The 12,679-nt window shown below is 49.6% G+C and overlaps 1 protein-coding gene across 1 annotated transcript in view; it reads right to left on the bottom strand.

The window, feature by feature from the left end:
• Nucleotides 1-7,263: 7,263 nt before the first annotated feature.
• The window catches only part of Tgfbi (transforming growth factor beta induced), a 31,359-nt gene continuing 25,943 nt past the window's right edge, over nt 7,264-12,679 (bottom strand). Inside the window, exons 13-17 of the mRNA XM_021215182.1 lie at nt 10,696-10,820; nt 9,807-9,909; nt 9,426-9,505; nt 8,600-8,624; nt 7,264-7,905 (exon numbers count right to left, since the gene is read on the bottom strand). Of these exons, the coding sequence (XP_021070841.1) occupies nt 7,865-7,905; nt 8,600-8,624; nt 9,426-9,505; nt 9,807-9,909; nt 10,696-10,820 (374 nt within the window). The 3' untranslated portion in view covers nt 7,264-7,864. The remainder of the gene's footprint in view (nt 7,906-8,599; nt 8,625-9,425; nt 9,506-9,806; nt 9,910-10,695; nt 10,821-12,679) is intronic.

Genomic DNA, 12,679 nt, shown 5'->3' with positions numbered 1-12,679 from the left:
TTGTTGTCTCTATCAACATGAAGTCCCTGGGGGTGGGGAGATTTCCAATTCCTTGGGGTTCATTGATTCAAACTGAGAAACACAGAAGAACTCAAGCGGGGAAGAAGGTGTATGTGCCCAGTTAGGATGATAATCCTGCCCCTTCCTCTCAGACACATGCTTTCCTGTTTCCCCAGGCTAGGGAAATCCCAAAGCTTTCCAGAAACCAGTGTTTAGACTCTAGAAACTGATACATTCAATTGAGAGGAAAACAAACAACTCAGATGTGTTTTTCTCTCTGTGGCAGCTGCTGGTGGACTAGACATCTGGGGCTTGGCCTGGGCCACAGCTCATTAAAATCACAGAGAGAAGGGCGTCCCTCCAAGAATGTTGCTTTTTGCATATTTACATAATGATACCCATGCAGCTACCCGTGACCTTATCAGGAAGCAGGATTCACGCTGGCTTGCCAGATGTGCTGGCAGATTTATCTGCTTCCTGCTCCTTGGACCAGGCCCCTGGGGAACAAGGATAGAAAGAGACAGCATCCTCTCTCTGCAGGCCCTGCTGCCACCCCAGCTGATGCGTGTCTCCGACCCTGGTAGTGAGTGGTTCTCAGGCTTCCTGCATCTCAGGGGGGGGGGGGGCAAAGTTTGCTTCCAACAAGTCCTAGGGGGTGTCGTCGGTCCCGTGACTACCCTTGAGGGTGCCTAACTATTCTTTCTGAACCCACTGAGATTTTGACCCTTGACTGTGGCCCCAGGGACCAGTGAAGTCAGTGCCACCTGTTTCGATGCAAGAGTCTGTGGTTCCATTCCAAAGCGGTGGCTTCAGAGTCTTTATCTTCCCAGCTTTTAAGAGGCAGCGACCCCCGGAGAGTGTGTTAAGGATGCTGAGCTGGGCATTGGGGTGATAAAAACAGGAAATAGAAACTGGTGAGGTAGCTTTAGGGGGAGGGACCTCCATTGTTGTCCTTGGCTGTATGCAGCAAGTGTTTGGGGGCTCTGTCATATTTTTTCTTCTTTTACACAGCTCCCAGGAGAGGCACACAGACACCCCCCCCCCCAGAGGTTAAACCAACCGGACTGACTGGCTCATGCTCACCACTACCCATGCCTCAAGGTAGACAATCCTCATTAACTCCAGACAGTGGCCCTAGGCAGCAGCCCATCTTTGGAAATCACCACTCTTACTCCAGGGCAGCGACTGTCACCTCTGAAGCTATAATACACTTGCTGTAAAGCTCACCGTTGTAGTGGCTTTTCCCGTTACTATGATAAACACCAGAACTGAGAGCAACTTGGAGAGCAAAGGGTTTATTTCAGTTACACAGTCAATCACTGAGGGAAATCAGGGCAGGAGCTCAAGACAAGAACCCAGAGACAGGAACTGAAGCAGAGACGGTGGAGGAACCGTGTTTATGGCTTGCTCTCCCTTGATTGGTGCTCAGCTAGCTTTCTTATAGAGCCTAGGCAAATGAGCCTAGGGATGGTACCACCCACAGTGGCTGGGCTTTCCTCCACCAGTTGTCAGCTAAGACCACATCTCATAGATACGGCCACAGCAAAGTGATGGAGGCAACTCTTCAACGGAGCTTCTCTCTTCCAAGGTGGCTCCAGGTTGACAGTGGAAAGTAACCAGCTCACTCACCCTCTGTGAAATCCATTTTTCATCTTAATGAGAAAAAGGACCCGGAAGGCCCTCCTGCGGCTTTGGTAGTGTGGATTCTCTAGGACTTTAGCACCTAAGCTATCGCCCAACAGAGGCAAGAAAGCTTTTGTTTCTCTTTGTGATCTGTTCTCCCCTTTCCCCCTGCTCAGCAGCGCGAACCTATAACTCTAGAACTTAGAAAATGGAGGCAGGAATATCAAGAAGAGTTCAAGGCCAGCTTAGCCTATTTACATGAAACACAAGACCTTGGTTTTGTTATTTTAGTTTGGTTTTGTGGTTGGTTGATTTTAGCTTTGGTATTTTTTTTTTCTGGTTCTTTGTTGTTTGTTTGGCTTTTGTGTGGGCTTTGTTTGTTTGTTTGTTTGAGACAGGGTTTCTCGGTGTAGCCTATTTATAGACCAGGGTGACCTGGAACTCACAGGGATATATACCTCTGCCTTCAGAGTGCTGGGATTAAAGGCCTGTGCTACCACCACCACAGGGCTCTTTTTCTTCCTTTTTTCTTTTTTTCTTTTTTCTCTTTTCTTTTTCTCTTTTCTTTTTCTCTTTCTTTCTTTCTTTCTTTCTTTTTTTTTTCTTTTTATTTCTTCATACAAATGGACCTGGAGCATAATCAGACAGGACAGAACCTAGAAACCTGCACTTGTAAGAAGGTCCTACAGTGGCCGTATTAGAGAATCATCATTTGGTACAGTAAACTCCCCAGGGGGAGCTTCACTAGTTCCTTCACAGAAGGCCCATTCCTTAGCTCGCCCCTTGGCAAACTAGAACTTCTCCAAGAGGGAGCTGGCTGAGTTCTACTTAAGGTCTGTCTCTCAAATGGACTCTTACTGGAATGAACAGTTCCTGTCAAGGGTCACTGGCCTTGGTGGTAGAACTAGTGGTCAGAGGGTCAGTGTCCTCAATGGCTGTCAGCGGGGGCCTGCTCGCTCTCACTGCAGGCTGTCTATGTCCCTTCTCTCCTTTGTGACCCTCCACAGTGACTTGGTATGGAAACATTTTCAGAGTTCACTCTGATGTCATCAACTGGACCAAATGTCTACCGGAGGACCAACATATCTAGTCCAGCCAGATGATGGCCCTGGCGCCATCAGGACTCCATCATTAACAGCCAAAACTTCTTCCTATTTAATGACTTTTATTTTTATGGTGAAACATAACTGAGTACAATGAGGAAAGAGGATAGCTGGGGACGTAGCTTGGTGGTACACTTTTTGTTTGTCTTGCACAGAGTCCTGGGTTTCTGATTCCTAGCATGGGTGTGCCATATGTGACACATAGACACATTTTTCTCAATCCCCACATTTAGAAGGAGATTCTACATCATTTAACCATGGCTGACACTGGTAGAATGATAGATAATTTCACTTTTTCTTTCTGCTTCCTATATTTTCTCACATGTTTACAAGAAGTGTAAAGTTGGTAAAAAGACAGAGAGAGAGGAAAAAATCACAACTTATCTTCAAAAAGGAAGAACTCAAATGAGATCTAACTCTATACAGTGTTTTAAAAGATATGAAATTAACACCAATTTAAGTGGTGTGCTATAGATGTACCCACAGCAACGCAGATCAAAGGGACGAGACAGGCTGCCGGGTAAGGGAGCAGAGGGTGGGGAGCTGGTGAGGACTTTATGGCATAAGGGAACAGTTGAAGGTGGAATCAGCTCCCTGAGACTCTGTGTCAACCACAGCAGAACAAACTCAGATGGAAGCCAAACAATGCACACTATTTTATGCATTTCAGTAACTAAACGTGTTCATGCCCTCCCCTAGGTGCATGTGTGCGCACACATTCGTATTTGAATGTGAACACGTAGGCCCCAGGACATGAGAGAGCAGCCGGGGACAGTGGTTCTGACTTTTCACCTTGTCAGAACAGGGCTTCTGTGGGTTTTGTTTGCCTGTTGTTGGTTTTCTGCTGCACAGGCTGGGTTAAGTATCATACAAGCATTCCCTATCATCATCTGCTCACTGGAGCTCTGGGGTTCCAGACACCGGTGTCACACCTCCGGGCTCTGAGGATCCAAACTCAGGTCCTCATGACTGGCTAGCAAGTGCTTTACCCACTGAGGTAGAAAATAACTCACTGGGGTTTGTTTTCAACAGGACGGGCATTTAGAGCTCAGCAATGAATTACAGGTGAGCAGAAGGCACTGGGCTGCCATCTTCCTTAGCTGGCAGCTGGTGCTTGCTAGCCCCGAGACTTTTTAGTTTATCTTAGGGTTGAAAAGTTACAGTCCGTCGGCTACGTAATTTCAACTCTTGTATCAGGAAAGGCAATGGGAGCTTGAGCCAGGAGAATGGAGAGTTTAGGGTGGGGACTGTGCTAGACAAGAGGGAAAGAACATACACACACACACACACACACACATTTATTGAGAGGCAGGAAAATGCAGTTGAGAATATATAAAAAACCTCTGTTTTCCACCAAATCATGGTGACGGCCATTTCACCTCTTGCCCTGGCTTTTGAGGAAATGAAATAGGTCTGTTTTGCTTCCACTACGCTAAGCCTCCAGCACTCTTATTTTGAAGTGAGGATCATTGTTTTTCACATCATTTTCCCAGACCCTAAAGTATTTTTTTCTGAAGTTAAACATCTGGCTTAGAAAGATAACAAATGGAATGTTACTTTAAATCATTCACTGGTATAAATTCTGTGATCTCCACGAAAGGCAGTTGGCTATTGATAAACATACTCTCCAGTGGGAGAATAGACTCAAGGATGTAACAGATAACGTGACCTCACATTACCCAGTTATCCAGAATTTCCAATCGGTAAACATTGTGATAGTCTTGAGTTCTCAGATGAGGTCTTCCATGTCACTGGGATCTGCAGGGTCCCTCAGGTTCCCTTACTACTATGGGTACACCATGACATCATCTGAGGATGAAGGTAGATTGTCCTTCCTGTTGCAGGTGAAGATGCTGGGTTATGATGAGCTGCTCTTGTGTTTGTGCACGCCCTGTGTGTACAGAGGCTAGGCCAAAGCTGCCAATATGAAACTCATTTAAACTGACAATGGAGGCACACCGCTGTAATCTCAGCACCAAAGGCATTTACCCAGCATCCTGTATCTCTCTCCTTCCCCATCAGGACAGTAGCTGTGCCTCTGCCCAGCCGGAAACAGTAAGGCTTTGCCTTCATCCTACATCCCGAAAGCGCAGGGATGCTGCATGCACACCCACACAGCTTCGGCTTCCATGAACTTTAGTTAGTTCACTGCTGATCTCAAGAAGCTGTTGGGACTCACAGGCGTCACTGACTGGAAGGAAGAGGGGTTTCCCATCTGTTCGTGCAAAACCTCATTTCTGCCCAAATGAGGGCATTTAATCAAAAGCCCTTCGTCTCTGCGGCTCCCAAAGCTAAGAACTTCCTGCAAATAAAACTCAGAGGAGAGGGGGAGAGGCAAGGCTGACAGGGTTCTGGGAATGTGTGAAAGCCTCTAAGTAGGTAACCACTCCCTCCACAGAGTTAGAAAGTCAAATCTCCCTGGGGCCCAGCAGGGTGGATGTTGCGGTATCCCTTACAGGAGCAGGGAGGGGATGACTAAATAGTGGTATCACTGAGAAGTGCATCAAGGAACCCCACCTTTGTTAACCCACCTCTCATATACAGCAGCACCTCTCAAGAGCATGTGCAGCTGGAGGTGGGGGCAGGAGGGGGCAGCCCTGAATCCCAGGTGGGCCGTCTGGGATGCTTTCCTTCCTTCTATGGAGTGTTAACAGGCTCCTTACCACAGACCCAGGGGCCCTGCCTTGTTTCGTCCATTTCTACTCCATGATGGTCACGGGATGGTCCCTTACATCAATGACAGGTGCAGTTGTTCAGGTCTGAAGTTGTCTCAGGCCTCTTGGGCCCTAGTGTGGTGTGGGTGTGAGAGGAGAGTTAGTATGTACATGCGTGTATTGGTGTGTGCCTATGTTTGGGTGTATACGAACATGCATTCATGCATGTATGTGTGTGATCCCAGGGTCCCTTTCTGTCCCCTCCCAATTTGGTCTTTATACTGGCGCTCTGGAGTGAGCATCTCTCTGCCCTGGCCAGGCACAGATGGCCTGAATCGGCCCCATTTGACTTCTGCGGGTGGGGCACTGGGCCCATCCTTCATTCCAGGGCCTTCTTTCCTGGCTCTGAAATGATCCTGAGCACATTGTTCCATGCAGCTCCTCAAAGCCCAGCATTGGACCATGGCGCCAGCACAGAGTTGCCTCCCTCCAGCTCCCATGGCATCGGTCTGATTCTAGGAGCCGTGGCTGTGGCTGCTCACCAATCCCAGCCCCTCAGTGGTGTGGCAGCAAACTATAGTCAAGGATGTGTGGCAGAGCTAGCCTGCTGGGGAAGGATGCTCTTGGGAGAGTGGGTTCCCCTTTGCCTGTGTCCTGTTTGCTCAGGGCTGACCCCCATGCTTCATTTGGCCCCGGTGCAGTGGGCAGAGAAGTCCACAGCGTGGGCTTTGAAGCTGAAATGTGGGATACTGGTTTCCATTCTCATCTTCCACTTCTGTAGCAGTGGGCGAGAATCCCCATTGCGGCTCCCTATGCACGGCCTTGCATAAGAAAGCTAATGCATGCAAGTCTTCAGCTCGGCGCAGTGGACCCTCTTCAGCCAACAGAAAGGCTGTCTGTTCTGTTGGCCAATGAGGCCAGATTTAGGCAGTCGCTGACCATTGGAGGTTTCTTGCCCCAGATGGTGACAGCCTTTGCTTTCCTCTCTGTAATCCCAGAAGGTCCTGTGCTCCCAGAAGCCAGCAACACGAGGCAGAGCCACCTTCTGCTTCATGCTCTAACTCTCCCTTGATTAAGGCTCAGGAGGCAGGACTCAGGCGAGACCTAGGCAACCCCTAACCTATGTGGGCTGCTCTTGGTCTTGGATGGGGTGCAACCCCAAGGAAGCCCCAGAGGCCGATGTCTCAGCCCCAGGAGACCTCCAGATGGCAGCACACGTTAAAGCTAAGCCCAAGCCTTTAGGAGAACCAGCACGTGGGCAGCCTGCTGAAAGGGCACCACGTCAGATCCCCACAGAGGGCTGGGAAGGGAGGCTGCCTGTGGTTTTGAGCCACAGAAAGACTCCGGGAGAGTTAGAGAAGAGTGGAATCCCTTGTTGGAAGGATTGAGGCAGAGATGTGGAGAAGGCGAATGGAGAAAAGGTGGGGGAAAGCCTTAAGCTCAGGCTGGCCTTGGCTCTTTTTAAGGAATCCTCCTGTGGGAGTTTTAAGAGATTTGTTTTATTATTTTGTGGTTTGTATGAACACCACATGTGTACCTGGTGCCCATGGAGGGGGGGGGGTGTCAGAAGAGGACACCAGATTTCCCATGGAACTGGAATTATAGACGGTTGTGAGCCACCACGTAGAAGCTGGAAACCCAAACTCTATAAGAGCACCAGTGTACTAGACTGCTGACCACCTCTTCGGCACAGAGCTTTATTTAAAATTTAAAGGGTTTTGAGAGTTAGAGAAGTCATCCCTTCTGGTTCTGCTGGAGCCTTGGGCATCCTGTGTACTCCGAGTGACGGGCTCTTGGGAACACTTGGGGGATGAAGTAGCTTACAGGCAGGCACCAAGGGGCAGAACCCATCCCCAGCACGCAGCTAGCACAGTGTTTGTTTCTTTGGTTTTATTATTACAAATGCACCATGGGTCCCTCACACTCAAGGAATCTGGATTCTACATGTTCCTCTTACCCTTTCCTTCCTACCTGGGCAGGGCCAATATAGAAGCATCTGAACCATGTGTGGATACAAGACATACTTGACAGAAACAGTTCAACTCATAGCTTATAGTGATGCCGTTTCTCCAGCGGTACAAGAGCTTTACAGAACCATGCCAGGGGTTTCCAGAATGCCGGACTGCTTGATTCACATTTGTAAGCTCCAAGATGCTGTAGTCCCCCCTTTATCCAGGCCCTTGGCTCAGTCGGGAAATTCCATGCTTTGGAGAGGTCCTTTCTGGAAGTCGGTGCCAAGCTATGACTGCCAGATCTGTGTATTCAGTGGGTTAACAACCACATTTGGAGGGCTCAAAAGCTAAAAAGAACCTTTCTCCCCTTAACCCCTTCCCTACCCGTCCAAGGCTCGGATCTCAATATGGTGCAGCCCATGTATGTTGACGTGTGCTCTTTGGTTTCAGAAACATTCAATGGTCTCTTTGGCAAACTGAGAGAAACTGGCGGGAAGCTGCTGCAGGACTCTCCTCCTCCTTGGTCTTCCTGCTAATGCTTCAACCTCTCCAGTAACCGCATATAGACAGGGGCTGAAAATAAACCGAGATGCACAAAAGCCAGTGAGGTGCTGGCGTCCTGCCGTCTGTCTGGGACTCTTATTTAGTCTTTCGGTCTTGGTACTAGGGGAATGAACCCAGAGCGGCATGCATGGCAGGCAAAGGCAATTGCCAATGCCCCTTTCCCACTTCTTATTTATGAGGTCTCACTAGACTGATCAGCTTTGTACACATCCCATAGCCTATCTAGGCCTACAGCTTGAAATCCTCCTGCCTCAGATCACCAAGGAGTTAGGATCATGCACCATCAGGCCCAGCTTCAGAATCTAAGGGACAGAAGTCATGTGGCCTCCCTCTGCCATGTTCCCCTGTTCCTGGTACACAGCAGGGGCTTTGGGGGCTGGTAGAATTCCTCATCTTACAGCGTGGATTGATATCCTCAGTGTGAGCACCTGCAGTGTGAGCCCTGTGCAGTCTTCCCAGGCTCCCTGAGCCCCAAAGTCACACCCATCCTGAGAGGCTGTTACTCCACTATTTCCATGTTACAGAGAGGGAAACTCTATTCTCTGTGTCTGACCCTGTTTACCCTGCTCCTCTGATCTGGAGGCCAGGCTTGTTTTACTGTGTGTCATGTTTCGATCTGTACACAACAGATTGCAGGCTTGGGTCTGCTGGGGATGGATGGGGACTCACTAGCTCAGATGGGACCGTAGAGTCAGACACTTACCAAGTCGCACAGACCTCTGGGCAGCCTAAGGAACAAATACACATAAGAGCAGGTCAGGGTTTGTGTTTTCTTCTTCCTTCCTTCTCTGTCTCTCCCTCTCTCCTTCCCTTCCCCCTGGCTGGTCTGGAACTTGACGTGTAGACCAAGCTGGCCTGAAACTTGTAGCAGTCATCCGCAGTGGGACTGTAGCTGTGTTATGCCTCCCTGAGGCGTCAGGTTTCTTAGTACCTATTGTCACAGAACCTGCATATGGAGGGGCTTTGCACTTTACTATTCCCACTTAAAAATAAATGCTGAGGTAGAGGAGAGAAGGGGAAAACTTGAACCCCCAGGCTCCAAGGAGCCCCTCAGGGAGTGTCCCTTGGCTGTATGAGCCCCCTTTCAAATGGGGACTTATGTAGATGGCAGACATCACTGGGGGGACCCCAAGCTAAGCTTCTCCATCGAGGGAGCTCATCAGCTGATGCACCTTCCAAGAGTAGGGGTTCAGCCCTTCTGGAGGAGATCTCCGTCCAAAAGTGGATCGCATATGTTACTGCTCTGGCATCTGGGGTCAGGATTCTATCCTGAATTCTCTTCTCTAGAAACCAAAGCTTTAGTAATTTCTTTACTAAAGAAATTGCTTTGCCTGACCCAACTCCACACACACCGAAGTAACCAACACATTGCAGAAGATAGGTTAGCCTTGGAAAACAAATGACTAATTCAGACGGCCAGGACAGGCAGGTAGCCACAGCATGGACTCAGGGGGACTGCCCCCATGGGTGAGGTAGATCCCAGGACCGCTTTCCTCAGCTGTGGCTCACTGGTGGCGGGGAACACATACCCTGGAATACGCTGACGCCTGTTTGAAGATTTCCAGGGCGGAGTCGGCCAGCTCGTCTCCTCGTTCTTGTGGTCGGTTGGCTAGAGAGAAAGGAAGACCCCCAGTCTGCCACCAGCGTCTCAGTGGACACAAGGCCATGCACGGTCTGCCACCAGTGTCCCCAGGCACACACACACACCATCGGGGCCTTTTCTGTCACCAGCATCCACACAAATATGCACACTGGATAGTGTCAGAGTTGGGGTAAGGCAGCAGACAACTCAGTAAAAAGCATGTCTCAAGTTCTGTAGCATATCATCTTAAAACCACAGTCCCCGATTCACTTCTCAGTGAGCCACACTCATGGGCAGCATTAGGTTAGGGCCACACAGAGGACCTCACCTGGCGGCTGCAGAACAGTGTTGATGGCATAGACCACACCATTCGTGGCCATGATGTCGGTTTCGGCAACAGGCTCCTTATTGACACTTACTACGTTGTTTTTCTAAGAGAAGAAACAACCATTGTTAAATGCAGAGCCCTCTGGTTCCATGTACTCTGTGGGCATCCGCTGACCATGAACCCATTTGGTGAGTAAGTGGCAGGGCTTCTCTGGTGAGCAGCCGCCCTTGCTCTCTATAGGCTCAGCACAGTGCAATCAGCAGGATTCTTACCCTCAACGCAAGGAGGGGCAAGGAAACGGTCTCTTTACAGAAATAGGAGCTGAGGTGCAAGAGAGACCATAAAACCCCCTGAAGCCACATATGTGGGAAGGAGCCCTCAGGGTGAATGTTTTCTTGAACAGCCCTTGTGCCCGTGACAGACAGGCTCTCAACACCTGAAACACAATCCCGAGAGACTCTCAGTTTAACCTTAAGTTAAACATCTCTCCTGGTCTTCCCCCCAGATATCTTCCCATGCTCCCCTGGGAACTGGTGAGCAGGGGACAGGGGAAGGTAAAGATCCAGAGAAAGGAACAGAGAACCGCAGCCAGCTCCTATCCACATGGGGTCCTGCTGAGTCAGGCTGGCTCTTTCCAGGTAGGAACCCTCTGAACACAGCTCTAAAGCTGAGTGGTACCCAGTGAGAGATGCTCCCAGATCAGCATCAGCATGGGAAGACCTCTTAGGATGCAGCATGGGAGAACCTCTTAGGATGCAGCTCATGCAAGAGCTTCGTGAGGGCCTGGGTTTGGGACTGGAGCTGGGGGAGAAGATAGGGGACAGCTCTCTCGAGATGAGTATCTACTTCCTACTTTTAAAAGAGCCTCTACAAAATCCCTGTCACCCACCGAGCTGACTTCCAGCTTGTCCCCTTGGAGAGACTTCAGCCGCACCAGGGCCCCGATGCCTCCGCTAACCAGGATTTCATCCCCAATGTGGTACTTTAGGATGTTGGTAAGTTCCTTGGCATTTGCTGTAAGATTGAGGAGGGAGGAGACACTGTTAAGCACAAGAGCGGTGACCAATGAGGCTCTGGAACAAGAGAAGACACCTGTGGTTTCTGCAGAACAGGATGACTCACTGAACAAGCAGAAATGCTCACCGAGTGCCTACTATGTATATAACCCAGGACCTACCATCTGCTTAACGGTGAGCAGATGACCATGGCTGTGACATGGCCCTGTAGCCAGCGGGCGGCTGGATTAAGCAAGGCTCCGTGGTGGCTAAGAAGGAGTTAATCCATACTCCTCTCTGAGTATGAGTCATGTTTCCATGAGCTAAATATTTGCCTGGAAATCCAGGGACCTTTCCAGCATCAGCATCTGGGACCCTTCACCGTTTGACGTGGCTCCCACCGACTATAACACAGTAGTGAAATATTTACACGTGATGCCCTCAAGTGCATTTTTGGCTGGAGATAGCTATTACCTTGAGGGAGAACTTGAAAGATTGAACAGCTGTGCTTTGGAGGAGCCGTGGAGCCGATGAGGTCAGGGCTGAGGCAGTGCCCTGAGCAGGGCCCCACCCCCACCTTCCTGTGTGTACATCCTTCCAGGCCACATTCACTTCTCTGCCAACTGGGGCAGGCATTGATGCCTTTCCCGAGTTACATGAGAGGCAGAACCCAAACCTGCCAGCTCCTCCCTGGTTTCTGATCCTCCCGGAGCCAGCAGAAAGCCGATTTCTCCAGGGCTTCAGTGGCTATTCCCAGGATTGTGAAACTCAAAGGAAAATGTAAAGCATTGTAGATAGTTCTGGTTACTGACACATGTATAGAGAGCTAAGGGGTAGAGCCACCGATACTTCCCTGCCATCTACACGGAAGCTGGTAAGGGATTTCCTTCCACAAAAATATTGCCCACAGCATGGTGCAAAGAGAAGCCAATCCCCTGGGATCCAGGGCCTCCTGTCCAGGCTTTCAACACCAGGGTCATCCTTCCTTCCCCAGGCGCCATGTCCTCTAGTCAAGGGGACTTTGGGGCTGTTTGGGGAACATTCTCCACACCCCTCCTCCACTCTCACACAACTGACAATGGAGGGAATTTGAGCAGGCACAAGCCACCTAGGGAATATTCTATTCTTACAGGGCTGAGAGACAGAAGGGAAGTTTATGTTCAACATGAACTTCTCCCCTCTACTCAGGAACCTGCGTCAGCACCACAGACACAGGCATTTGCTTGGCCGTAAAGAAAATTAAACAGGACACAAATTTAGCTCCTTGCTGACTGCAACCTGAGACTTCTATTCTGCTGAAAAAGATGGGTAAACGGTGTTTGTTCCAAGGCTGGCTACACCACTTCCTCCTCGTGCCTTTCTTCCTCCCCTTGCTGGCCTTTCTGGAAGGGTGTGCACGCATGAGCGCTCTAGCCCATCCTCCATCCTCCTCACTGGCATCGCCACTATTGATGGAGCGTGTGTTTCTTGTCCTGTGTGCACATTCTATTTGCATCACAGTGAGCCGGGAGACTCCCGCCAACCTCATTAAAAAAAAAAAAAAATCGGGAAACTGAGGCTCAGCAGCTCAACCAGAGCTCACTCACTTTCTTAGCCACTATCCTCAGCTAAGTTCCTCATGGAAGGCTTTTTTTTTTCTTTTTTTTAAACTTCTGAGGACATTTAATGCAAGTGAGTGGTTTCATTATCACAGATCCCCAGTGGGAAGCACACCTCGGGGACAGAACTGATTATCATTGACCTAATTTCCTTTTGCTTGGCACTGGGCCCAAGGAATCAAAATGGTATCATCTCTGCCCTCTTATAACTGGGTGAAAGTCAACTGGCCCAAGGAAGGAAGGAAGGAAGGAAGGAAGGAAGGAAGGAAGGAAGGAAGGA

Source organism: Mus pahari, chromosome 16 (assembly GCF_900095145.1).
Source record: "Mus pahari chromosome 16, PAHARI_EIJ_v1.1, whole genome shotgun sequence".
NCBI lineage: Eukaryota > Metazoa > Chordata > Mammalia > Rodentia > Muridae > Mus > Mus pahari.
Note: the sequence above shows the minus strand (reverse complement) of the source record. Positions and strands in the feature narration are given on the sequence as shown.